Consider the following 27,546-nt stretch of genomic DNA (forward strand, 5'->3'; position numbering starts at 1 on the left):
GACTTAAAAGAAACAAAAGTTCTTACCTATACCAACAGTGTGCACTTTATTTGCAGTGACGAGGACAAAACATGTTGAAAAGACATGTGTTAGTCTATAGAGACAGTCATCTCTTAGAAGCAAAAAGTAAAGTGATTATGTCGTAGAGATACAAGAAAATGTCAGAGCACACAAATGCTAAATCCATACTCCAAATCTTAACCCAAATCCTAAGTACGAAACGTTACAAATCATAAAGACATGGCGACCAAAAAGGAGGAAATCATTTTTCTAGCTAAGAACAATGAATATGAAGTTGTAATGGTTGGATCATGATATAATGGAAAAATTGGCTATCATTGGCAGCCACCGAGAACAAAAAGACTGATATTAACATCTCGATGGACCAGAGAAAGAACAAGAAATAAGAACAAAACGCGTAATTAAATGTGTACCACATACAGTAAACTCGTAGCATCGATGGTGCTGTCAATTAGTGTACAAGGAAGAAAAGCAGGCCTTTGCAGCCTACCATTTTCGATAACTCGAATTCGTATCGAGAAAACAATATTTGTAATCCTCTTATATTTCACCTTACAATTTTTTCGTTTTTCGTTTTGTTTTTGTTTTTTACAATTTTCAACATTCTGAGTTTAGAATCAAATGATCGATGATCCTACAGTTTCCTCTAGGAGATAAACTTCCAAATTTTTGTGAACTCAACTGGCTGCAAGAGACCTCCTTTTTAAGTGCCTGACCAAATCATGATTTTGTACCAAGAAAGGACTGCAAAATACGAAAAGATCAAACGAAAATAGCAAGTCAAAATGGCACGAGTAAGAAGAAAGTTCTTAAGCATGTAAATGCGAAGGACCGTGTGATAGATGTTAGGAATCACAGGATCTCCACAATGGTATGATACTGTCCACTTTGAGCATAAGCTCTCGTGACTTTGTTTTTTGTTTCCCCAAAAGGCCTCGTACCAATGGAGATGTATTCCTTACTTATAAACTCATAATCATTCCCTAAATTAGCCAACGTGGGACTCCCCTCCCAACAATCCTCAACAATCCTCCCCTCGAACAAAGTACAACATAGAGCCTCCCCTAAGGCCTATGGAGCCCTCAAACAGCCTCCTCCCCTTAATCGAGGCTCAACTCCTTCTCTGGAGCCCTCGAACAAAGTACACCCTTTGTTCGACACTTTAGTCACTTTTGACTACACCTTCGAGGCTCACAGTTCTTTGTTCGATATTTGAGGATTCTATTGACATGACTAAGTTTAGGGCATGGCTCTAATACCATGTTAGGAATCATGGATCTCCACAATGGTATGATATTGTCCACTTTGAGCATAACCTCTCATGGTTTTGCTTTGGGCGTTTGCCCAAAAGGCCTCAACCAATGGAGATGTATTTCCCTAAACTAGCCAACGTAGGACTCCCTCCCAACCATCCTCAACAACCGAGAAACTAAGAGATCTGAACCCATTCTTGACAAACCGATGGCAAGAAGGGTAGGCAGTCACAAGGAGATCTGAACCCGTTCTCCCAAGAATCCTTTCTACTATTTCAACCGACCAAAAACAACTAAAGCTAACTCTAGGCGGGTACGAACATTTTATGTCGAAAAACTAAACAACCTCAAAAAGAATACTTTTTCTTGAATATTGTGTATACCTTAACCCCTGAGGGAGGATTTCCAGGCTTTGAGGTGGTAGTGCTTCCAAAGTTCAGCTCAGGCTTCTTATATGCAGGCTTTAGTATTTGAAACGAACACATAAGCGTCTCGTCCACGCTCATCATGGCACCAGCGTTATCGAACTCCCCACAGTAATTCGGTGCTGAAAAAATCGTTACGAGTTGACGATCTGCGAAGAACTCGTATCCATCCTCCACAACCTATAAAAGTAGTGGCTAGTTAAAAGCTTCGAAGCTCGAAAAGAACAGTATGGGTCGAAGCTAGTAGTAACTATTGCAGTCTCCAATCGATAAAGAGTTTCGAGAAATCGAATTTGCTATAAACTAGTCTAAAATGACCCCTGCACGAGTCACATTAAAGTTCGATCATTCTACAAAGGTGGTTTGCAGCAAGTAGAATCAGTTTTCGTGATTTTAAAGACTCGAAAAATGAAACAAGAAAAACCTGATGAGCACGACAAATGAGATCTAAATCATGCTTCTGAAGAAACTCCGTGACCTTGTCAGCACCAAAAGTAAACGACACACCCCGGTCGTTCATTCCCCAACCTTGAACATCCTTACTCGGATCGGACCAAAGAAGATCACAGAGCAAACCCGTGTCCGGTACATCTGTTGGTCTCGACATGTTTCTAATTTGATCCAAATTATTCAGGTCAGGAGACAAACCTCCATGCATGCAGAGAATCTTTTCATCAATAAGAGCAGCCACAGGCAGGCAGTTAAAGCAATCGGTAAACGTCTTCCATAACCGAACATTAAATCTTCTTTTACACTCGTCGTAGAACCCATATATTCGGTTTATAGAAGCACATTCATGGTTCCCTCTCAATATGAAGAAATTCTCGGGATATTTTATTTTATACGCCAAGAGAAGACATATGGTTTCGAGACTTTGCTTGCCTCGATCGACATAATCACCCAAAAATAAGTAGTTAGCATGAGGGGGTAACCCACCGTACTCGAATAGCCTTAATAGATCAGAATATTGCCCATGTATGTCACCTACACATCACAAACAGTACAACATTAGCAGGACCAACCATTATTGAAGACAAATATAACCCATTGTCACGATCTCTAGCTTATCCTTTCGAGCCACTAAAGTTCGACTTCGTTGCACGAAAACAAGATATTTCTGAACAAGCGACCATTTTTCAGTCGAACATGCAATTTGTTGAATTCGAATTTTTACGTGCAATTTTTATTATAGCAAATCAATCATAGGTTTATTATACACCATATAATTGCTACCTAACTGGAAACAACCAAAACCTGAAAGAACAGGACAGAAGAACTAAGAAGAACTGATAACTACACAATGTTCGATGTACACAGAAGCGACGGTCGAAAACCAAGTTTGGCACCTGAAGAAAACGAAAGAAGTAAACGAGAAAAATATCCAAAACAAGCCATATATATTTTTGGTAAGAAACCGAACTTTGATTAAAAAAAATGAAAGAATACAAAGGCGAACAAAAACAAGCCCCAAAAATAAGATGCCATGGAAAAACGCTACTTCGTTATAGAAACCTATAAGGAGGCACTTAACCTAGCCGAGACTCGATCTTCCTCCTAAGAACTCTCTACATCTCTAAAAACTCCCCTATGGTTCTCAAGCCTAACGATCCATGAGACAGCAAAATAAGCAACTTGCCAAAGAGGAGCGACACTTGTCCGAGATGGAGTGAAATAACACGTGAATAATAGACTAATAAGACCAGCTACGAGCCATTTGCTCTTCAAAAGCCTCTAAAAATTGTCTCAAACCATTACACGTTAGGGACCTCATGCTCTAATACCATGCCAAATCATCATTGAACCCAAGAGTTTAAGCGGATGGATTACGATAAACTTAATCATAAATTGTTCAAGGAATAACATTGATTTAAGAGATATTTGTGTAATCTCGTTAAATAAATGAAGCAAATGACCTTTGTTATCTAGTATCTAGAAAGTTTATTTAGATTTATTATTACCTAGTATCTCGGGATTTAGTTAGCCTCTCTATATTATAAAAGGCACATGTACCTGTTCGAAATTTAATATGCGGTGTTTTCCCTTACCAAACAATCTTCCTAGAAACAAATCAACAGATCATCCAAAACATCGAGAAGCTAGAGAAAGTTGTGTACCCAAAAGCGGTGGACACCCCGTGACTCATGAAACTTCCTTCGTCCCTACGACTTGTAACCCAGTCATAAGAACAAACCATACTTGCTCTCAATGATCCTATATTATGAACTCGAAGTTTCAATTTCTAAATGGAATCATCATAAGCATTCTCCAAGAACGCCTCACTACGAAGTTTCAAATTCCCCATATCTAGAGCCTAATGAGGTTGAATCTCACATATATTTTGACCTAACAAAATGATATGCCACAAAGTTCCGAATCTAAAATGATATGGACAACCCCTCCTCTCGAGATTTCTCACACTTCAAAGTTCCCCCTAGCTCCCTCATTAGCCAAGAAAAAAAATATGGTCATTGATGTCTTATCTTCTACACCATTTCCTAGATTGTTCTATATGGACATTGATGTCTTATCCCAAAAAAAAAATAAAAAATACTTATTGCAACTACATACTAGGTAACAGTAGAGATAAATTACGGAGGTCAACTACTTCTCTTATTTAATTGGATTACACAAATATCTCTTAACTTAAAGCTAATCCTTCGACACACCCCTCAAGCTGAATGATAGATATTATTCATTCTCAGCTTGGATATTAACTCATGAAATAGTAAGCTCTGAAGTCTATTTGTTAGCACATTTGTCAGTTGAAGTCGTGAGAACACAAAACTCATGCATACTATCCCCTTGGAGCACTTCTATAGGGGTTGCTTGCCACTCTCATGTTCACTCCTCTTGGAGCACTACCATGGGCATTACTTGTCTCTCTCATGCTCACGCCTCTTGAAACACTTTCACAGGCGTTACTTGTCTCTCTCGTATTCACTCCTCTTGGAGCACTTTCATAGGTCTTTATTCAAGCTAATCCTTAAGGTTAATCCTTTGACAATATTCCACCCAGCAAGCATATCACACTTTATTCTGACTAATCACACAACTATCTCCGAACTTAAGGCTAATCCTTCGACAATACTTTATTCAAGAAACTTCAATTCATATGACCATAAGCTTTCTCAAAATCAATCTTAGAATAAAACCATTAGCTACTCATTCTTTTCACCCTTCCATTGATAAAAGGTGGAAAAAAAGTTCCACGATGGCCAGGTCAGGTCTTTATGATAAAGCTAAAGAACCTTAAACAAGAGATAATATTATGGAACAAGTATACATTTTGGGTGTTTAACCTCTTTAAGAGTGCAGTGATCTCATGAGGAAGTGACATCACTCATTTACAATTTATTTAAAAAATCGACCGACTCAAACATTGCTTCCAGGAAGAGATGACAACACAAAGGTCTTCCACTGTATTTTAGCTACCAAGAAGAAGAAAAACATCATTTCAAATATTCTTTCTAGCAGTTGGAGAGAGGAAATTCTTGTGGTGAAGCCTTGTTGACTAAATGGTTGTTCTTTTCTCAGGGGCTTGAAACTTTATGGCATAAGGTAATTGCAAGTAAATACAATCATATAGGCCGAGGGCAATCCACTCTCGAGAGGTACTATGAGGAACCTATGGAAAGCTATTTTTGACGGCCTCTCTTCCTTCTCTTACTTTGTTCATTAATATAGGGGCATTGGGATGAATACTTGTTCCTAGAAAGATAAGTGGTTGAGGGATAGACCCCTCTACTCATTGTTTCCTTTTCTTTACCATCTATGCATCTTGAAGTTTCACTTCGTGGCTTCAATTCTTCTTATGGAAGCTCTTCGTTCATTTCCCTTGGTTTTGTTCGATAGGAAGTTGTATGATATTGAAGCCATTTTAACTCATTTGGATGTTTTTTCTATTTCTATGGGGAGAAAATAAAGGCATGGTTTGCAAAAGATACCATAAATCTTGATTGACCTAGGCACCACATTACACTTGTGTGGAAGCATTTGTAAAATGCCTTTGGCTCAATTCAAAAACTCATACAATAGGGTAAAACCAAATATCTAAGTGGTTTGTTAGTATGCATTCTTTACCAATGTCCTTCTGGAGTACTTAAATAAGCAATTGACAAACTAGAATAATGAAGAATGAAATGGATAAAGATATGTAAAAGCTTCCACACAAAACAGTGCACGTTGGACTTGAGTACCATGTTGGACTTGTGTTGCTAATGGGCTCGAGTATTTGTGGGCTCGAGTATAAAATTGGATTATGATATGAAAGCTTAGTGGGATAACGAAAACGAAAACGAAAACAAACCTTGCCGAATGGGAAATGAACACTTGATGCAGATAGATATGGTGTCTTAGATGAGCTTGTGGTGGAAATAAAAGTTTGACTAATGGGATGTGGTTGGGCAGTGGAATCCTTGACTAATGGTATCAAGGATTTGAAAATTTGTTGGGAGGTGGCTTCTGATTTGCAATAAAGGGTTTGCGGCAAAGGAAATGTGGACTTGCTGGATTCTTCTTTTGATTTGAGCGGCAGCGGCAGACCTCCTTCCTTTTCTTTTTTTCCCCCCTTGCTATGTGGGATTCCAAATAAGCACACTAAGTGAAACTTAGTTACAGTGACGACAGCTATGAAGGCTTCGAATAAAACTTGATCACAATGGATGATCAGTGGCGATGAAGGCTTCACCGATTGAGTTAGGGATTTGATTCTAATAAAATTTTTCAGAATAGAAGAGCTCTATACCATGTTGCAATATCTTGTTGTCTTTCTTATTTTCTTTTTAGAGAATTATATGACCCTTTTAATAGGGAGAAAGACGGACTAAATCTAAATCGATAGATAATCTAAATTTTCTAGATACTAGGTAATCTAAATAAATTCCTAGATAATAGGTAATAAGATAAATCCAACAAGATAGTAATCATGGCTAAGAAGTGCCATAAATAGAGGGAAGTAACACAGCACGAGAGAGGCAAGCGAGGTACTTTAAGAGAAGTAAGCACGAGAGAGGCAAACAACGCTCCTGGAAGTGCTCCTAGAGAAGTGAGCACAAGAGAGGAAAGTAACTCCAGAAAATTGGTTGTTTGCCCGTATATGTGCTCAAAGAGAAGGGAGCACATGTATCCAAGTCATTTGTGCATGCCTAAGTGGGTGGCTTCATAAGAAGTTGTCAAGACCAACATGTTCATGAAGGAGATTCAAGCTGGATGTAAGAGACAAGAAGAGAGAAGTTGCAGCAAGACCAGAGAAAAGCTTTGTTGCAGTGTTTGCTACAAGAGGTGGCCGAGTTGAGAATTGGCCAAGAGAGATGTCAAAGTTTCGTTGGGGCAAGTGCCCCCAACCTGACCAAGAGGCATCAACGAGTCTCGGTGACCAAGACCTAAGAACTAGGTACAAGTAGGTCTGTTAGTAGGATTACTTGTAAACAGGACGATAACTAGTTTATGGTTGAATTCCGAGCTATTGCACAAGGACTGAGATCTTATGGCTGGAGATAATCCTTGATGACTTACAAATTAAGGGAGAAGGCTCGTTAAAGTTGTACTGCAACAACAAAGCAGCCTAATATTGCTCATAATCTTATCCAACATGACAAAACAAAGCAAAATGAAATTGATTGGCACTTCATTAAGGATACATTAGAGAAGGGCTAGTATGCATGAGTCGTGCCCTCACAGCTTCAACAAGCAAATGTGCTAACAAAAGAACTTCACAGCTTAATGTTTCATGAGTTCACATCCAAGCTAGGAATGAATGCTATCTATTCATCAACTCGAGAGGGAGTTTCAAACGGATAATCTTAATTTGAGGAAGATTGACGTAATCCTATTTAACAAGGAATTAGCCTTCTAAGTATGTATCCTTTGATCAAGCCTTATTGGTGTTCTTTTCTGGATTTATGTTCATCTTAGAAGATGTTCTTGGTTCTGTTATTATTATTATTATTTTGCTTTATCTTCCTTGTGGAGTTGGTATCTTTTGACCATCGATATCTTCTCATTTTTTCAATAAAAGTTTCGTTTCTTATTAAAAAAAACACGAACGTTGCAATATTCTACGGATACATGTTTGTGTGTTTGCAATCTTCTGTCTGCATAACGACCTCCTCAGGTTCATCAACTATGATCCACTTAACCAATGGGAAATATGAATGGGGCAAAGAAGGTTAATAATATTTAACCATGTCACACCCGTGTATTAGTCTATGCATTTGTGTCGGGCTGTCAGCATACAAAAATAAGAGCCAGGCAGGTTCATCAACAGGGTGTCTATTGTGACCTCAAACCCATCGCTAGCAGATATTGTCCTATTTAGGCTTTCCCTTTCGAACTTCCCCTTAAGGTTTTTAAAACGCGTCTACTAGGGAGAGGTTTCCACACCTTTACAAGAAATGCTTCCTTTCCCTCTCCAACCGATGTGGGATCTCACAATCCACCCTCCTTGCACACTACCTGGTGTTTGGCTCTAATACCATTTGTAACAGCCCAAGTTCACCGCTACCAGATATTGTCCTCTTTGAGTTTTTCCTTTCGGACTTCCCCATAAGGTTTTTAAAATGCGTTTGCTAGGGAGAGGTTTCCACACCCTTATAAGAAATGCTTCGTTCTCCTCTCCAACCAGCGTGGGATCTCACAATCCACCCCCTTGAGGACCCAGCATCCTCGCTAGCACATTACCCAGTGTCTAGCTCTAGTACCATTTGTAACAGCCCAAGCCAACCACTAGCAGATATTGTTCTCTTTAGGCTTTCCCTTTCGGACTTCCCCTCAAGGTTTTTAAAATGTGTCTGCTAGAGAGAGGTTTCCACACCCTTATAAGAAATGCTTCGTTCCCCTCTCCAACCAACGCGGGATCTCACAATCCACTCCCCTTGGAGGCCAACGTCCTCGTTGGCACATTACTTGGTGTCTGGCTCTAATACCATTTGTAACAGCCCAAGTCCACCGCTAGCAAATATTGTCCTCTTTGAGCTTTCCTTTTTTGACTTCCCCACAAGGTTTTTAAAACGCATCTGCTAGGGAAAGGTTTCCACACCCTTAAAAAGAATGCTTCGTTCTCCTCCTCCTCAACCGATGTGGGATCTCACACAACTAATCAAATGGATTCATCATTAGAGGCTAAAACTAAAATAAGTTGACAAATTACTGCTACATAACAACAGAATAAAGAAACACGAAGGAACCCAGCAAATCAAGTACTTCAAACATGTCAACCAAAACACCACTTAACCAAACAGAATTCAACAACTACGACTACGAAAATCTCCAAAATCACTTCACAATAACAACAAAACATGTCTACAAGAATTTCTACAAACAAAACCAAACATCAAAATCTCAGAGATTAGCAAAGAAGGAAGGAAAACAAGTAGTATTGTAAGAAAAAGATACCACAAATCTTGATGGGTGCTTCAAGCTCCAACAAATTAGGCTGCTGCAAGAAAATCTCTCTGGAAACTTGACAGAGTTGTCGGATCTCAGACTCGGACAACTGAACCTGCTTGCCGACACGACCACGGACCTCGAGAAGACGATTGATGATATCGTCGAGAAGTGAAGGGTCCATTTGATAGTGTGAAGGGTATCGAAAGAAAAGGGTCTAGTGGGTGTTGCTGAAATAGAGAAAGGGGAAAGAAAACAGGAAGTCGGAGGTGGTGGTGGTGGGGTTTAATAGCATGGTCGGCTGCCGCCGTCGTCCGCTGTGGGGTGGCTCAAGGATCAAAAGGGGGACTTTGGAGAGAGCTGACTTTGGAGGAAAAAGGTCCGCGAACAGTACCGATAGTAACCAAGATTGTCCAAAATTTTGAACCATTTACGCTAAATCGGTCAATGTTATGCTAATTACTCGCGTCCTTGGAAGAAAACAAAGCCAAAAAAAGCCCTCCCTGATTTAAAACACAACTCAATTGCCTTCTAGAACATGGTTTTTCTCTACCCCTTTCAAAACTAAAATTATATCACATTTTCTCTCCTCTCTCCCCTTCATCATTCCAAATTTTTTCTTTAAATGATTCCCATTTTTTGTTTGTTCTTACTCTCTCTCTCACCTCTTTCACAACTTTGATGACTCTTCTTACCTACTCTCGTGCTCGTTCATACATAATACGTCTTCTCCGTGTAGATCTTGTGATATGAACCAAGAGACATTCATCTACTTCAATGAAAATGTGAAGAAAATATTGTTGAAATTATCAAAAGATATTTCAATTCATGTCACATGAAAGAAAAAATGAAGTTTCATTTCGTAAATTTTTTATAGATTACAATTTAGAGTAATTTATAATTATTGTATTTCATTAATATATTTTAAGACTTTTTATTTACTTTAAGTTACAATCACATAATGGTTAATTATGGTCATTAAGTTTGAATGTTACAAATGCGTTTAATAGTTTCATTTTGAGACTATATAAAGCCATGTATGTTGTATTTTTAAGTAGACTTATAAAATACAGTAAAAGGAGTATTTATGCTTCCTTTAGCTAATGGCTAAGTCTGTTTGCAAAGTTTAAGTTGCATGTAGAATCATTCAAGCTCGACATGATCAATCTTGCTTGCGGAGTGATTCGAATCTCGAACAAGTGTTCTTGTTTTGAGATATTTGATCAACAAGAATCATTCAAGTTAGACATGATCGATCTTGCTTGTGGAGTGATTCAAATCTCAAACAAGTGTTCTTGCCTTGAGATATTTGTTAATCTTAATCTTATTCCCCTCGTAGTGATTCCTTATCTTATCATCTTGAAATGTTACACAAAATTTAAAAAAAATAAAATCATCAAATTTGGCCAATTAAACTCAAAGTTACGGTTTCTGGAAATTTAAATTTAGACCATTTCTAGGTAATTACACTTTCACAATATTTGATTTTGGTTCCAACGCATTTTTCTTTTGTTAAACAAACAGGGTTCGAACTAAAACCCTTATTGCATGTATTGTCTGTAAGTACCCTTAGCGTCGACCTGACAGTAGTTATTAGGTATACTATCGATTTTAGGTAATTTCGCTTTCACAATATTTGATTCTGGTTCAACGCATTTTCCTTTTGTTAAACAAGTAGGGTTCGAAGTAAAACCCTTATTGCATGTATTGTCGGTAAGTATCCTGTCGTAGACCTAATAGTAGTTATTAGGTACACTACTGATTCGAGGTAATTACGCTTTCACAATATTTGATTCTAGTTCAACGCCTTTTCCTTTTGTTAAACAAGCAGAGTTCAAATTAGAACCCTTATTGCATGTATTGTTTGTAAGTACCCCACGGGTGGACTTAGTAGCTAAAGATAGAGTAAAAGATGGCTAAGTAACTGTAGCTGATCGACCCCTAAGCGTAAACCTGATAGTAGTTAGTACGACGGATTTCAATGTAATACTAGGTATGGACTGATTAGTTGAAAACCACGCTAATATAAATTGCCATAAAAAGGATGTAATAGTTTCACTGTTGTCGGGACCCAGCTTTAAGTTTAAAGGTACCTTCACCGGAACTACCCGAAGGTAGTCTCAATGATGAAAGCTAAGAGACTAGTTCAACAAGGGGTTGCGCTATATTAGCACGTGCAATAGATGTAAGAGGAAAAGAAAAGACGTTAGATACAGTACCAATAGTGAAGGAGTTTCCGGAAGACCTACCAGGAATATTCTCTTCTCGAGAGGTAGATTTCACCATAAAACTCAAGCCAGGAACTGGGCTTATTTCCAAACCACCTATCGCATGGGGCCAGCAGAGCTAAAAGAACTCAAGACATGTTTTTAAAATCTTGAGAGAAAGCTCGAGGACAATATCTGCCAGTGATGGGTTTGAGCTTGTTACAAATGGTATCAGAGCCAGACACCGAGAGATGTGCCAGCGAGGAGGCTGAACCCCAAACAAGGATGGACACGAGGCGACATGCCAGTAAGGACGTTGGGTCTCGAAGGGAGGCATAAGCTTCAATCTTTCTTTGCTATCTCTACCTTTAGCTCTAGCTACGATCCTCACTCTGGCCTATGTGATCGTTTCTAACCATTGCTTAAAACTTTTCTAACCGAACTCTACGTCATCTCCTCAAGGCTTAGCCCAACAATCTCAATCGTTTTATGAAGCTTCAATAAGATTAATCTAACGATACAATAACACTGGTGATAATCAAGATAAGAAATCGTAATGTAAACCTTAACCTGAACTTTCGATTACCGACAATCAGAACAAGAAATCTTAACCCGAACATTCGATTAACCCAATGATACTAACAACGTATACACTCCCACAAGAACAACATTCAATCCTCTAAATAATCTTTAACCTTCAAACAAACTTATAGAACCCATCTAATAGATTTTGTACAAAGAGTTGTTTAAGGATGAGAAATCGTTTGTTTAAGAATATTTAAGCAAAGAGTTGTACAACTTCAAAATGAGAAATCGGTTGTAATAATTCATTTGGGCTGTTGAAAAAGTGTTAGCCGGTGAAAATTTCCGATTCGAAGAGAAGAGACGGCGATGAACAATTGAAATCCAGAAGGCGAGCACAAGAACGCACGGTGATTGATGAGGGATGCAAGAGATGGGGAGAAATTAGAGAAATAGGGTTCATCGAAGGGGAATAAAGTCTTGGCGCAGTAGAAGTTTTCTGGTGCAGATCTAAAAGATGTCTCAGTTTTACAGTTCTTCAATGGCTTTACTTCTGATTCTGATTCTGATTCTCGGCCTCGGTTACTTGGGCAACTCTATGGCTTACGGTTCTCCTTCCGAGACAACTATGCATACCAATAACTGGGCAGTTCTAGTCTGTACCTCTCGCTACTGGTTCGTCCGATTCCATTCCAACTTTTTTGCATTTGCGTTCTCGTGAATTGATAATGGTTCAACTTCCTGGTAGTCGAGATTGTCTAATTTATGTCGTAAAAAACTTCTATGTTCGATTACTTGGATGGATTCTTCATGATGAACAATATGAGTTAGCTTCAACACATTTTAGATTTGTTTCATTTGTGAAGTTATTACTTTTTGGAGAATAGATTCTCGTGTGAAATAAATTGCCTCAAGTTCTTGTCTAAGTTGTATAGTTTTTGATGATTATTTCAGTAAGTTGTTCACCTTCAAAAAACGATTGTAATCTTGTTACAACATCTTCAATAAGCTGTGGATGTGGTTTTTCAGGTTCAATTATCGGCACATGGCGAATACGCTGTCCTTGTACAGGTAAGACGATAGCTTTGACGATCTATTTTCCTTGTAGGATCTAGCTAGGCGTTTGTCGAATTAGTTTCGTTTTTTTCTTTTGTTTTAGGACTGTAAAACGGCTCGGAATACCTGATGAGAGGATTATACTTATGTTGGCGGACGACATAGCCTGCAATCCTCGAAACAAATACCCTGCAAAAGTGTTCAACAATGAAAATCACAAAATCAACTTGTATGGAGATAATGTTGAGGTTGGCTTCTCTGCACACTGTTTTTTTCTATCCAAAAGAACGTAATGTATAGCTGTGTTCGTTTAGTGATGGATCTTGTTTGCACCTGACTAACAGTTTCATTATCTTGGTATTTCAAACTGTTCAAATTCTTAGCAATGTTCTTAAATATAGCTATCAAAATATAATCTGATGCCATCGCCACGGGATTTGGCGTTGTTAGTTATAACTAATATCATGACCTTTTGAATACCTGATAGAATATCAATGGAACTATGCTGTTTCCTGACGCCAGTTGCATTTTCTATGGCTTCCTCCATTTGGGTTCTAGGACTTTATTTCATTGTACTGATTATATGATTACATTGATTTTTAATTAGTTTTTTTATAATTATTTTATTATTTTCTTAATGCAATATATAAGATCAATCGTCTATGAAAATCAGGGCTTTACTTGTGTTTATAGGAAAATCAATCTTCGAAAGAAATTGTATAATGAACAGAATTATACTTTACATCACATGTCAATCTTCTGCAAATGCTGTTGTTTGTTTTTTCGAATAAATATTTTATTCTTTAAGAACATCCCACCTTTTTTCTGCACCCATATCATTGAGAACCCATTTTTTTTTAATATGATTATTCTTGTTAGTTATAGTTCAAGACATTCAGTGAGTCATGATTTCTTGAAACAATTTATTGTCTTGGCTACACTTAGGTTGATTATCGAGGTTATGAGGTCACAGTTGAAAATTTTTTAAGGGTATTGACTGGACGCCATGAAGTTGCTGTTCCAAGATCAAAACGCTTATTAAGTGACGAAGGAAGCCACATTCTTCTATACATGACAGGACATGGTGGAGATGAATTTTTGAAGTTCCAGGACTCTGAAGAACTCCAGAGTCATGATTTAGCTGATGCTGTGAAACAAATGAAAGAAAAACATAGGTGGGAATGTTTTTTGCATCGGCTTACCAGCACCAATGCTAATTGGATTGGTTTATACTAAAGTAAAACATTAGTATAAAATTGGTTAATGTTCTTTAAGTTTCTCAATATCAAATTTTGTAGGTTTAGATGGTTGTTGCTTATGATTAGCGCGAGTACATAAAAATTGGTTAAAAGCTAACAATTCTGAATAAAATGAATCCGAGTTCAACTCTTGGAACCTAATAACCATTGAAAACCATCTGTTCTGCAGATTTATTGGAAACTAATTTCTTTCTTCTTTACCATGAATTTTTATTTTCTTTCTTCTTTATTACGAATTTTTATTTTCTCACGTCATATACACCTTGCTGTCATTAATATCGGTGGCAATATTATACTGATAGATTTAAGGAGCTGCTAATAATGGTTGATACTTGTCAAGCTGCTACTCTCTTCAATCAGGTTTGCAGTTACTCCCTAGTCTCTCAATTTAGTTAGATTTAGGTTTATTGAAGCTAAGATTAGAGAGTTGAACCAACATTTGGTCATAAGTTTGCTTATCCTGCATTGTGACTTTCTTCCATTTTTGTGGGCTATATAAACCAAACCACACATTAATCTAGGACATAAAAAGAATACAAGAGTTTCAATCTCGACATTTTTTTTGCGTATATTGCTAATTTTACTACCAAGTTTAGCTTTCTTCGGCAAACCATTATCTACATTCTGCATTTTATTTATTGCGGAATTATGCAGTCTGTGAAATAATAAAATTGGAGCATCTGATGAAGTCAAAAGCTCATAAGGAAAATAAATGTTGTAGCATGGTTTATAAATTGGAACAAAGAAATGACTGAATTTTTAATTAACCAATGAAAACATTTGGGGGATGGGGTGGCTAATAAACTTTGTGGATGTAGAACTGTAACAATTTTGAGTACTGAAGTAGAGGTCCTTACTTTATGCAGCTTCATTCCCCAGGTGTTTTAGCCATTGGAAGTAGTAAGAAAGGAGAGAACTCATATTCACATCACTTGGACCCTGATGTAAGTGTGCCCTGATATCATTGTATATATTGCATACTCGGTTTCGTTTTTACCATATATTTTTGTTGCCTTAGATTGTATTTATTTTATCTTCATCTTCATTAACAGGTTGGTGTTTCTGTTGTTGACCGTTTCACGTATTACACACTAGCCTTCTTTGAGAGATTAAATATGTATGATAATATTTCGTTAATCAGGTTAGTCTGATCTTATCGCCTTTCTCTAAACTGTTCTAATCATTATCACCTCTACCTCCTAATTGTGCCAAAATTTAGGAATGTCTATTTGTTTCCTTGTATTTCCATTATAATCAACAGCTTCATATATAAAGTTGCAATATAGGTTCGATTTCTCTTTTCATGCCTTATTCTGTGACTTTTATTAGAGAACTAAATCATGAGGCATTTTTTCTCCTCTTCAATTGAGGGGAGGCTTAGGTAATGTGTAAACAATTTGATAGAAAGTTGATATGGATCCACCAGTAACAGTGAGTTTACATTGTTTAAGGCAGCAGATTGACTTTGTGTCAATTTCTTAAAGTTAATCTTCCTACCTATTTTATGTACATTCATGGCTGGCAGCACGCGCCTTTTGGCGTGCTTCGGCATCTGCGTGCTCCTGGCATCGGCCTGTGGGCTCCCCATTTGACTTGTCTTGAAACACGGACTTAGGAGTCTGACATGTGTGCTTAGGAGTCTGACATGTGTGCGAGTTAACGGGTGCGTAAACCTGTGAAGAGCAAGGAAGCTGACTGGTGGGATCCCTTTGTGGGTTGCACCACCGACCGACCTTGATTTTTTGAGAAGGGTTTGAGTGTGAGCATGCCTGTTCGGACTCGAAAGATGGTGAACTAATCCTGAGCGGAGCGAAGCCAAAAGAAACTCTGGTGGAGGCCCGCAGTGATACTGACGTGCAAATTGTTTGTCTGACTTGGGTATAGGGGCGAAAGACTAATCGAACCGTCTAGTAGCTGGTTCCCTCCAAATTTTCCCTCAGGATAGCTGGAGCCCACGGGCGAGTTCTATTGGGTTTCTCTTTTCTTTTCTACTATTTTAGCAGAAAGTTGTAGAAATCAGTGCTACACGTTTTTGGGTCCTCGAGAAAAGTTCTATTTCATGATGAAATATCCAATTTGACCCTTTCAGAGATAATTAAAGAAATAAGATCTAAGCTTGAGTTTAGAGTAACAATATATTATTTAGAGTGGTTGAGAGGTCTAAGGAAGAGATATAGGTCTTGTTAAGTTCCATGTCTCTTTGAGTATCAATAGTTATGGCTTTTGTAATTATCCTATTGCTCTTAATTTGCTTGATTGGAACACTTGTTTGTCTTAGTTTGACCCCTTTTGGTGGAAATTTGCAGTCTTTTCAGTTCATATAATCCAAGTTTGTTGATGTCAACTGCATATTATAGAACCGATCTATACCAACATAAACTGGAGGAGGTACGAAAGCTTTTCCGTCCGAAGTATTGATTGTCGTTCTCACAGTTGATCTCCTGCGTTATGGTCACGAGTAGTTACTAACTTACCTCTTTCTCCTCTCTCTAGGTTCCTGTGACAAACTTCTTCGGCTCAGTGATGGAAACAGTTCATACCGATTCAGCTTACAAGCTTGTCCCGAGAAAGGACTCGAACGAGGCAGAACCCGAATTACATCAATTGTCACACCACAATGAAAGAACGTTAATTACTTCAGATAATCCAGATCGATCAAGTAAACCAAGCTCAAGGGTAACTTTCTATTTTTTACCTTTTGACTTCCGAAAAACGTCTTCTATGATAAAGATTGCTAAGAGAGGGTAAATGGCACGGAATGCAGGATGAACGTGGCGGTTTAACGACAAGTGTATGGAGAAGTTTGCATAATAAGATGGAAGCGATTGAAGATGGTGATACTTTTGTGAACTATGGGTTGGTCATTATTCTTCCATTCTTAGGGATCTCCATGTGGTTATCAAGGTGAAGAAGCTGCTTCCTATTTACCTGTTTATCGGGGTTTTCTACGCTCATCTCGACCCGTTGCTATGTGTTGAATATGTTCTAAAGCTTTTCATGTTCTGAACTTTTATTTGAGGGGAGAGATCAAAATGATGCCTCTAGCGGCTAATGAGTTGATGATAGAGTTGTAGTAATTTCTTCTATGGTTTTTGGTTTAGGATGTGGTATTTTGTTGGTATTCCCTTTGTTGTTCATGTTAGACTTAGACTTGTAGGCTATTTCCAATATAACATTTCTTTGTTCGTCTCCTACTCTTCTCTCCTCTAACTCACCATTGTATGTTAAAATTTTGGAATATAAAATAAACATCGGATAGAAATCATTAAAATTTTGTTTTGAAAAAATGGCTGGGCTCGGGCCTAGGAGATCCAACCCGCTACCCTTCCACCAATAGGAGCGGAAGGTTACGCTGCTCTGTGAAAACCAGCCTGCCGCAGTTTCCTCCAACTCTAAGGGTCATGGACTGTGTACACTAGGCCTTTGCTCAAAGCCCACGACCCAACTCCCTCCTTGGAATGGACAGGCCGGATGACAACTCCAATAGCCGGGTATCCAATTGGTTAGCCAACCTCCAACCACTTTGTTGCCCCCATTATGGGTTACAAGCTCACATTACCAAATTCGACGATTTCCTTATTACACTGGCTACTTCATAAACACGACATGTAATTATAAATCTTTCAATGTGGGATTGTTCTAGCTTACTCACCTCTTCTCATATTTTAATATTTTATATGCAATTACAATTTATTTCTTGTTATATATATATATATTTTGCTAATACCCAAACTTTCATGACATGGATACATGTCATTTTTTCTTGGTTCGTGAAGAGTTGATTGACAAGATCTTTTATATATATATATATTTTGTTAGTGAATTAGGTAATTGTAACGTTTCAAGTTACTAACATCGACAACAAAGCTAGTCCGCATCCATGGAAAAAATTTGGTCCTATATGATGTCTTCTCGACCTCGTGGATAATTTCGTTTGTTCCATAGTATTTTCACACCAATCCTTGGTTCTTGCTGCTTTGAAATTGGTGTTGATCTGACCTCAACTTGATCAGAATTTCCTCTCCATTTTGAAATTTTCGTGGGCGACACTTTCGACTTACTCTTCTCTTCATTCGTCTAAATGGTCCTTCTGAGTGAACAAAGTTCCTGCACCCTTCCATAAAGTTGTTGGCTTTTGGTCTCTCCACAACATTTGAGTGATCACTAACAAGAGTCGTTGAGGGTCTAATGTACGAGACTAACAAGAGTCGTTGAGGGTCTAATGCACCCGATTGCAACAAGTCATTAGCTATTTGTAGAATTCAATTAGCTTAGGTTGAGGTGTATGACACACATCTGTGGCAAGCGATTTCGCCTCCGACATAGAATCAATCTCGTGATTGATCTCCTTAGGTGAGGATAAACTCTTTGTTTGACATTTTGGCTTTGTGTCGCAGGGTTCCTATAGTGGTCGTGAGGTTTCTATTGAAGTGAGCTCACTTGAGCCCCCTCTTCAACCATTGTAATACCCTACTTCTTGTAATCGCTTCTTTGGGTACATGCAAAGGATCAGTGGTTGGATTCATATCAGGTTGCGAGGTTTCTATTGAAATGAACTCACTTGAGCCCCACTCTTCAACCATGACAATGGTAGCGATCGTGGTTCATTATCGGTAAGATCCCTTACCAAATACAGCGCCAACGTCATCTTCACTTCCTTTAGTTGACGGGTGATATTCTGAATGATTGTCGGGTTGGACCCAATTACTACTAAACATTTCACTAGGAGCATGAAAATAATTTTGTATTCAAGCAATAAATCCATCCCTAACACGACGTTGAAGTCGTCCATCTTGATAATCACAAAAGCAATTTGTCTCATCCAAGACCCTATATTGATCGGAGTTCTCTTTGCAACCCCTAAGACAAGTATGGTTACTGAATTGACAGCTTGCATTTGTCCTGTATCTCGGTTTCTTAGAATGTTCAAGTGTTTCGCTTCAGTCTCTGTCATGAAGTTGCGAGCGGCTTCATTGTTGACTACAGTGTTTTTGGTCCTTCTATGGTTGACCCAGGCCCCAACATGCATTAGAATGCGTTCCACTAACTTTTCTATCTAATCCACTCTCTTCTAGGGGCAACTTTAGGGCCTCCATGTGGGGTTTTCCACGCTTTTGACTAGTGGTGTGTCAACTTCTGTCATCTCGTACTTAGCTTCTGATTTCATTTCGAATGTTTCTCTAAAGGCATAGGTGCCGCCTTTTGTATGCACTCAGTTTCTCTGTAGGCCCCTTGTATATGAAGCAAGGTGAGAGACCTTGGCTTTGGCTTTGACTGCGACTATTATGACTGTGAGATCTCCGCCATTGTGTTCTACCTCTATATTGGAAGGACTCATATTCCCCTCCTCCGACTTCAAGTTTGTCCCTTCTATCACCTTTAAGGGAGTTGGGACTATAATTTTTATTTCCACCACTTGCGGAAGCCTGGATCCACCTTATATCTTGGGGTTGATCGATGTTAAGATCAAACAGTCATTCGGTTGTAGCATAGGCCATGGAAAGGTCTCGAACTCTTTGTTTGTAGAGTTTGGTCTTTGCCTACGACTTCAACCTCTCAACAAATCTGTTTGAGACATATTACGAATATTTGACATAAGCCCAAAAAACTGCTTAACGGAGTTTCGGTTATTGCAAATATTTCTCAGCTCCCTTAACTTCCTTCTTGCGATTATCTCGACATTCTTTGGGATGAATTGAGAGCAGAGGCCTTGTTTTATGCTCTCCCAAGTGTCCATAGTACATCGACCATCTTGAATGTCCATGTACTTCGATCTCAACCACAACTTTGCATCATTGGCTAGATGCATGGTTGCCAACGTGACTGTAGCTTCTTTTTCCACGGCTTTTGTGGCCAAAAGTACTAGACTACACCCTCAACTTCTCTGAAATCTTTAGACACTTCTAAGACCATCTGAACGCTTGCTTATTAGTTATTGTCTAAGTTCTTAATACATTCTTCCATCTGAGTAACAGAGCCCAACGAGCTATCCCCATGCTCAAAGCAATCAGTAGTCATGACCTTGTTTTCTAACGCCTCAACCCTAACCATTAATTTACGGACAAGAATTGCCTCTATTTGGCCTGTCATCTCGTCGATTCTATCAGCTTTAGCGACAATCTCATTCATGTGAGATTCCAAAAGCCCCATTCCAAAGAACTTCACTCAAGTAGAGTAAGTGATTTTCGATCTCTACCAATTAGTTAACTAGGGACATGCTCAATTATGTTGTAGTGGACATGTTTGTGTACCGTCAAGGAGCAGACTCGACTATAATACCATTTATCACAATCACACTCTTCTAGCAGTAGGATAGTGATTATGCGACACTTGTTCTAACATGGCGAAAAAGTCAAACATACGAAAGTTGGACTTTGTGGACAACCTTGACGTATGATTGAGTCTCGGTCATGTTTGAAAGAAATGTTTAGAAAATGTAAGTGAAGAAATATGTTTAAACTAATTTGAAAGAAATTAATGTTATAAGTTAAGAGTGAATGAGTAACAACCATAGCTTTGATAACATTTAACCAAGGTACGAATAATTGACAACTAGTCACATCCCCTTATTAACATTTCGGGACATTTTTGACAATAGCGAGTGTAGACATGATTTTGGAACGAACATGCGACCATGAACAACATATCCTGGACAAGCATGACTGGGACATCGGACACACAGCCGCAGGAAACACGCCTTGGACAAGCATAAGTGTGACACATTGTATAACTTAGCATAGCATAACATATCAACCATACATATGGCACGTGTAGGACACATGGAACACGTTTTATACCCAATGAAAGGGATGGTGGTAGGGCTAGTTTGTAACTCTTCTTATGCACAATCTCATTAGTAGCCTAGACTAACTTTGGTCTCATTAGCCCTCATTTACCTACCTCCTCCCAACACAACAGAGACGTACAACATTTTTCTTATGATGCTTCAAATAGTGTCATTCCAATGGTTGCCTGTAAGTCGTTGTTGTAAGCGAACTCCATAAAAAGTAGCTTAGAGTCTCAACTACCTACAAAATTCAGCACATAAGCGCGCAACATATCTTCTAAAATTTTGTTCAAACACTCAGTCTAACCGTCTATCTTGGGTGGAAAGCAGTACTAACGTCGAGGCGAGTGCCCAAAGCTTTCTAGAATCAGCGTCAAAATGTCGATGTAAAGCGTGGATCTAGATCCGACAACATAGACACTAAAACCCCATGTAGTCTAACAATCTCTTTCGTGTATAAATGTGCCAAGTTATCCATCGTATAAGTTGTCTTACTAGGTAGGAAGTGCGACGGCTTAGGTAGCCTGTCGACGATTATCCATATCACTGTATATTCTTCCGATGTTCTGGATAAATCTACGATGAAGTCCATAGCTATATTTTCCCACTTCCATTTCGGCGCACTAAAGGGTTATAAGTCACTTGCGTAAGAACTCTGCTATGTTCCTCTTCATACTACTTCACCAGAGTCGAAATGTATGTTGGACTGTGAGTCGAGCCATCTGTGCTACAACTCCTTCACTCATCACTGCTTGCTCAAAATCTGTTGTCTTCCAGCTTACTATCTGCACTAGTCAACTCCTCACAATAGGTGGGGCGAACGCGCCCGAGAAAGTCATCGAGGACGATGACTAAATCAAGTAGGGGAGAATGTCACAATCCGCAATATGATTGTGACCCGAGTAAGTCATCGAGGACGATGACTAAGTTAAGTGGGGGAGAACGTCACAACCTTACTATGAAGAGAGTAGGTTGTGACCCTCACGCCATGACAAGCAAAGGGGTGTCCCTCAAGAGACGCCCATCCGGCCATACACGGGCCAACGTAGAAGAATGCCATGATGCGATCGAGGAGGACGATGCATCATCCAACACACCACCACGCAAAGTGGGCATTGAAGACATGTTGAGACAAAAGCATAACAGAGACATCAGCATAGACATGAAGGACAAGATAGGCTTGTTGAAGGGCCGGGTAAGTCTGCACCAGTAGCTCTGCTACAACTCCTTCACTCATCGGTATTGGATGTCATCACTGCTAACTCCTTCACTCGTCACTGCTTGCTCAAAATCTGTAGTCTTTCAGCTTCACTAGTAGCTCTCTATATTGTAGTCTAGAGATTTTAAATGCTAACCAATGGGAAGGTTACGCTTTTCTCTGTAAAGCCAACCTCACCCGACTCCCTCCTTGGAATGAAGGGGCTAGAGAACTAACTCAAACAACCCTAACCAACCAATGGGTTGAGCAGCCAACCTCCAACCGCTTTGTTGCCCCCATATGGGTTAGCTCTGTAAAACCAATCTCATGCGATTTCCTCCAACTCTAAGGACAATGGAAACCAGGCCTTCGATCAAAGTCCATGACCCAACTCCCTCCTTGGAATGGACAGGCCAGAGAACAACTCCAACAACCCTAAGCAATGGGTTGAGCCAACAAGTGGGTTACAAGCTCACATTAACAAGCTCGATGATATGCTTATCATAATGGCTACTTTATGAAGACTACATCTAATTTTAACAATGTGGGATTGTTGTAGATGAAAAACCTATGAATCTCACCTCTTCAAACATTTTGAAAAAGAAAAAAAAGTGTATGTCAAGTTGAGGACTACCCAGAGCCTCACGCGGTTTGCGGTTTCCTCCAAACTCCAAGGATAATGGACACTGAGCCTTCGCCCAAGGCCCATGACCCAACTCCCTCCCTGGAATGGACAGGCCAGAGAACAACCCCGACAACCCTAACCAATGGATTGAGCCAACCTCCAATCACTTTGTTGCCCCCATATGGGTTACAAGCTCACATTATAAAGCTCGGCGATATAATTTATGAATGTGGGGTTGTTGTAGTTGAAAAACCTATCAATCTCACCTCTTCATGCATTTTGAACGTCTCATATTTTAATAATTTATATTCTCCTATTCCCGCCATTTCCAACCACCACAAAAACTATCAATCTCACATCTTGGAGGTGCCAGATAACAACTCCAACAACCCTAGCCATTGAGTTGAGCCAACCTCCAACCACTTTGTTGCCCTGATATAGGGTACAAGCTCACATTACCATGCTCGAGAATCCCTTTGTCACAATGACTTCTTTAAGAATACTACATGCTATTTTAAATCTTTCAATGTGGGATTGTTGTAGTTGAAAAACCTGTCAATCTCACCTCTTCAACCATTTTGAAACTTGAAACCGTAAATTATGTGGAAAAATTCTAACTTAAATACAAACAAAATTATATATGTATATATTTTCACAAATATATACCTAGAAATATCCATACAAAATTTGAACAAAAGAAAAATTGGAAGGAGTATTCATAAAATAATAATAATAATAATAATAATAATAATAATAACAACATTGAAAAGGTAAGGAAACGTTCATGGAATGATTTGCATAGGCTTAAATGAGTCGAGGACTACCCATCGAGTATTGTTCGAATACGGAGAATCGGCCCGCTATTCTTCGACCTACATGAACATAAGGTTGATCTGTTCTACATTAATAATATTTGTTTCAAAATATTTTACCTACGTTAATAATTTGTTTAAAAAACTTTCGAATCTATTTGAAAAAATTTCGAACTTTCAAAAGTTTTATAATACCTTTAAGCTCCAACTTCCCTATCTGTCTATCGTTTATGACCACAACTACTCCAAATGGCCTCAAATGGCGAGGATGGGTTCTCACGTTCAACCAGAAAGACGTCATCTATAAGATCTTGTGTTTTATTATCTAGTCGATGAGAGACTTTATTCACTTTTATAACGTAATTAAACAAGCAAAAGTAAATTCTTTCATCAATTCAGAAAGATTTAGGGCCAAAAGAAATAGGGGTTAATAATTTTTCATTTCATTCGTGGCTAAAAATGAATGAGACAACCTTTTCAATTTGAGTCGGGAAAGAACCGTGAAGTCCATCTGAACCGTCCAATGAAAAATAAAAAGAGAACAAAGTGCCAATCGCTCGCTAAGCACATGTAGAACGAACACGGATAAAATTGCTAGGACTATTGGAATTGATGCATTCCGAGTAGATGTTGTGGACAAAGATACTACAACCTTATTATCACTCCCATGTTATTTTCACCGGGTAAGGTATTGTTTTCATGTATATGGATGTTGAATATGTACTAGTTCAATTTTATGTCCGTATAGGTATTAATAAAACTTACAGTGACATTTAAACACTCTTTATCTTTAACTATCTATTTACGAGTTCAAAGATATGTATATGGACTCTTCAATCTCGTCCACTCTCTTTTGGAGAACGGATAAATATGTATGAGCTCCATGCAGAGGTTTTCCACGTTTTTTATTAATGGTGTTTCAATTTATGCTATCTTGTACTCAACTTATGAATTTATTCTAAATTTTTCTTGGAAGTTATAGAGCCTTTGTTGTGAGCCCTTGCTTTTTGATAGTTCCCCTTGCATGCGAAGCAAAACAAGGGGCCTTGACTATGACAAATGGTATCACATCGAGTCAACCACTTCAATCATAGTTAACAATCATGTACCCTACAAAACAACTGGGTAAGTCCTAGGCTAACCGATTACTGGTAAAGATCAAAGATCAGTTGCTCTAGTTGAGTAAAGTTCGTAATGGAATGAGACTTGTGTGGTGGAGGGGAATGAGTCTTCTCAACAGAGAAAACTCCAGGGCGAACACCTCACAAAACAATCACATGGAATTCTACCTCTTTAATGGGTCTAAAAATTTGTAACATTGCTTTCATTCAATTTGTTTTTACCGCACTTCTGTCAAATGTGGCTCGAAGCCCGATCATACAACTCCACCACCCATGAGCTTCGTGCCTTAAGCTACTCTATGGTACATATGTATGTTAGATGTGGGTGAGTGTTCGTGACAACTTCTTTCGAAATGGATTTTCGAGGATAGTGTTAGACAGCATGAGTATACCAACATTATGCCCCAACCCATGAGTCCGAAGTTGGTATATGGACGCACTATCTGATACAGAGTCTATAAACGACATGACATGGACACAAGAGATTTCATATCCTGATAGAATTTGGATGGATAGATGTTTGGGATGTCCTGCTGATATGATCGACACATGGGTTAGTTCTCGATAAACATGTCCGAGCAAGCCATGATGGCTAAGTTGTCTCGAAACATGAGATGACAACGTAGATGCATGGGTCGTGCAGAAAATGTGAATGAGACTTTAGTTTTTATTAAATAATTCAGACAAATTGTGAAGTAGGAAAAAAAAAATAACATCGTCTATTATTCACTTCATTAAAAATACCACATACAAACTTCGATGCTCAAGCAATATGACTCTTAATATTACTAAACATAACTATGGAGTAAATTGGAGTCATGAGAGTTTAATTTAGATGGGACACTGGCAAGAACAGCATTATTTTCAAGAATTGAAAGTGAATTTTGTAACAAAATTCGTACCTTCAACTCTCAGCTACCTGCCCACAGTCCTCAATCACAACTGTTTGCTTAGTACTCCCACTGTCTGAACCCACATTCTCCATCGCCTTTACCACACTATAACCATCCACAACTTTCCCAAACACAACATGCTTCCCATCCAGCCATGGAGTCTTCTCAGTGCAAATGAAGAACTGAGAACCGTTGGTGTTTGGTCCAGCATTCGCCATCGATAGAATTCCCGGTCCGGTGTGTTTCATCTTGAAGTTTTCATCTGCAAATTTCAAGCCATAGATAGACTCTCCTCCTGTTCCATTACCCTTTGTGAAATCTCCTCCTTGGCACATGAAGTTGGGGATTATACGGTGGAATGTTGAGCCTTTGTAGTGCAATAGCTTCCCTGATCTTCCCATCCCCTTCTCTCCGGTGCAGAGGGCTCGGAAATTCTCTGCAGTTTTTGGCGTTGTGTCTGCAAACAGCTCCATAACAATCCGCCCTGCTTTCATCTTCCCAATCAAAATATCGAAGAACACTTTTGGATTGGACATTGTTCTTTGCTGCTCACAAACTTCAAATTGGGCTCTGTTAATGATTAAGACAGGATGATTTTAAGAGTAATGACGAGTTGGCACAGCAGTTAATAAGTTCTTAATCTCAGTACACACAAATAAATCATAACTGAAAACGGTAAGTGTCTCCAAAACACAATAATTATGTAATAGACATGATTTATTTGAATGAGTGTCTCAAACACGCAATTTCAGATTAGATTCTTCAGACCTAAATTTACTTGAAAATCTATCGTTCACATATCATTCACCAGAAAACACCTCGTAATCTTCGATTAAGCATTACAAAATTCCACAAAACATTGACATTAGCCGTTCTCTTGCTAATTTCTCAGGAGACAAGAAAATGAACTAAAATCTAAACCAACATGCAAGTTATGACACTCGAGAAACACTAACAATATGACTCACATTGACAAGGAAGAAAAACTTCAAAACAGAAACAATATCTAGAATCTCCATACATCTCACGCCCTAGTAAACAATAAAAAACCAGAAGGAAAAAAAAAAAAACACCAATCAAAATAAATGAAAGGCGGAAAACAGATCAGAAAATGTTCGTCGTCGCTCCCAAATCCAGTGTAGGTCAGACACGAAATCGGTCTATAAACTCCAAAGGACGTGCAGTGAGAGCATACGACGAGGAAACAATGTCGCACAAATTTTGAGCTCAGCAGGCAGTCATACAATGAACCTGAAAGCCTTCGATATGTGCTTTGGAAGAATGAAGAATCTGGAATTCTAGGGCAGAACTTCAACCGAAAAGTAAACGATGAAGAAGAGAGAATGTACCTTCGAAGCAGTGAAGGATGAGTCTGGATAATCCGATGGAGAAACTAGAGCTCTCTGTTACTTATAAAGAGGAGCAGAGATTAGGGTTTTGGGGTTTTAGAAAAGAAATGAAAATTTGCAATTCCATCCTTGTACTTCTCAATTTGTCATACATTCCCCATAAGTTGCTACTAATTCTTTTTTTGCCCTAAGAAAATGAAAATTGTATATTTGGATTAACGAGTTCGAGTTCGAGTTGAGTTGGGTTGAACAAATCTTTTACCCTAACTCGAAATTTTAGATTGGCGGACTCTCCCGTACCCATGTCATATCATTTACGGATTCCATACCGAATAACAATTGCATAATCTAACCTTCAACACGTGGGCTAGAGTGCAATACTAACACACTCGTACCACCCGATACTATCCTTGAAAAACCCATTTCAAAAGAAGTCGCCCAAAACACTCGTTTTGGAACGTTCACCCTCACTATGACACACGCATTTTCAATGCATTTCGGGTAGACGTCATTTTGGTGAACAATCATACGGTGCAGTGGAGCGTCCGACTAGTGTTTTATTGACACCAAATTTGACAAGCATTCATATTTATATCCTCTCGTCCCAAATTTATAAAGAACATTAAATATAACTC

General features: G+C 38.7%; 3 protein-coding genes across 4 annotated transcripts; 1 reads left to right on the forward strand and 2 right to left on the reverse strand.

Moving 5' to 3' along the window:
* Positions 1 to 404: 404 nt before the first annotated feature.
* Positions 405 to 9,508, reverse strand: LOC111461641 (serine/threonine-protein phosphatase PP1-like). The gene is made up of 4 exons (XM_023105239.1): positions 9,092 to 9,508; positions 2,124 to 2,683; positions 1,658 to 1,879; positions 405 to 765 (listed from the first exon to the last, which is right to left on the reverse strand). Exons 1-4 carry the CDS (start codon positions 9,264 to 9,266, stop codon positions 742 to 744), a joined length of 981 nt encoding a protein of 326 aa, XP_022961007.1. The 5' UTR covers positions 9,267 to 9,508; the 3' UTR covers positions 405 to 741.
* A 2,572-nt stretch (positions 9,509 to 12,080) lies between these two features.
* Positions 12,081 to 17,320, forward strand: LOC111461778 (putative GPI-anchor transamidase). Of its 2 annotated transcripts, XR_002713645.1 has the most exons (11): positions 12,081 to 12,486; positions 12,841 to 12,882; positions 12,971 to 13,115; positions 13,813 to 14,042; positions 14,429 to 14,486; positions 14,993 to 15,070; positions 15,179 to 15,267; positions 16,433 to 16,514; positions 16,620 to 16,802; positions 16,891 to 17,088; positions 17,172 to 17,320. XR_002713645.1 is itself a non-coding variant. In XM_023105423.1 (10 exons), exons 1-10 carry the CDS (start codon positions 12,329 to 12,331, stop codon positions 17,032 to 17,034), a joined length of 1,209 nt encoding a protein of 402 aa, XP_022961191.1. In that variant the 5' UTR covers positions 12,081 to 12,328; the 3' UTR covers positions 17,035 to 17,320. The 2 variants fall into 2 exon arrangements, 1 of the variants encoding a protein (XP_022961191.1); XM_023105423.1 differs by having other exon boundaries at positions 16,891 to 17,320.
* Positions 17,321 to 25,363: 8,043 nt separating this feature from the next.
* On the reverse strand, positions 25,364 to 27,056 carry LOC111461821 (peptidyl-prolyl cis-trans isomerase CYP19-3). Its single transcript, XM_023105506.1, has 2 exons — positions 26,912 to 27,056; positions 25,364 to 26,132 (listed from the first exon to the last, which is right to left on the reverse strand). Exon 2 carries the CDS (start codon positions 26,096 to 26,098, stop codon positions 25,574 to 25,576), a length of 525 nt encoding a protein of 174 aa, XP_022961274.1. The 5' UTR covers positions 26,099 to 26,132; positions 26,912 to 27,056; the 3' UTR covers positions 25,364 to 25,573.
* Positions 27,057 to 27,546: the final 490 nt, after the last annotated feature.

This window comes from Cucurbita moschata, unplaced genomic scaffold, assembly GCF_002738365.1.
Source record: "Cucurbita moschata cultivar Rifu unplaced genomic scaffold, Cmos_1.0 Cmo_Scf00025, whole genome shotgun sequence".
In the NCBI taxonomy this organism is placed as follows: Eukaryota; Viridiplantae; Streptophyta; class Magnoliopsida; order Cucurbitales; family Cucurbitaceae; genus Cucurbita; species Cucurbita moschata.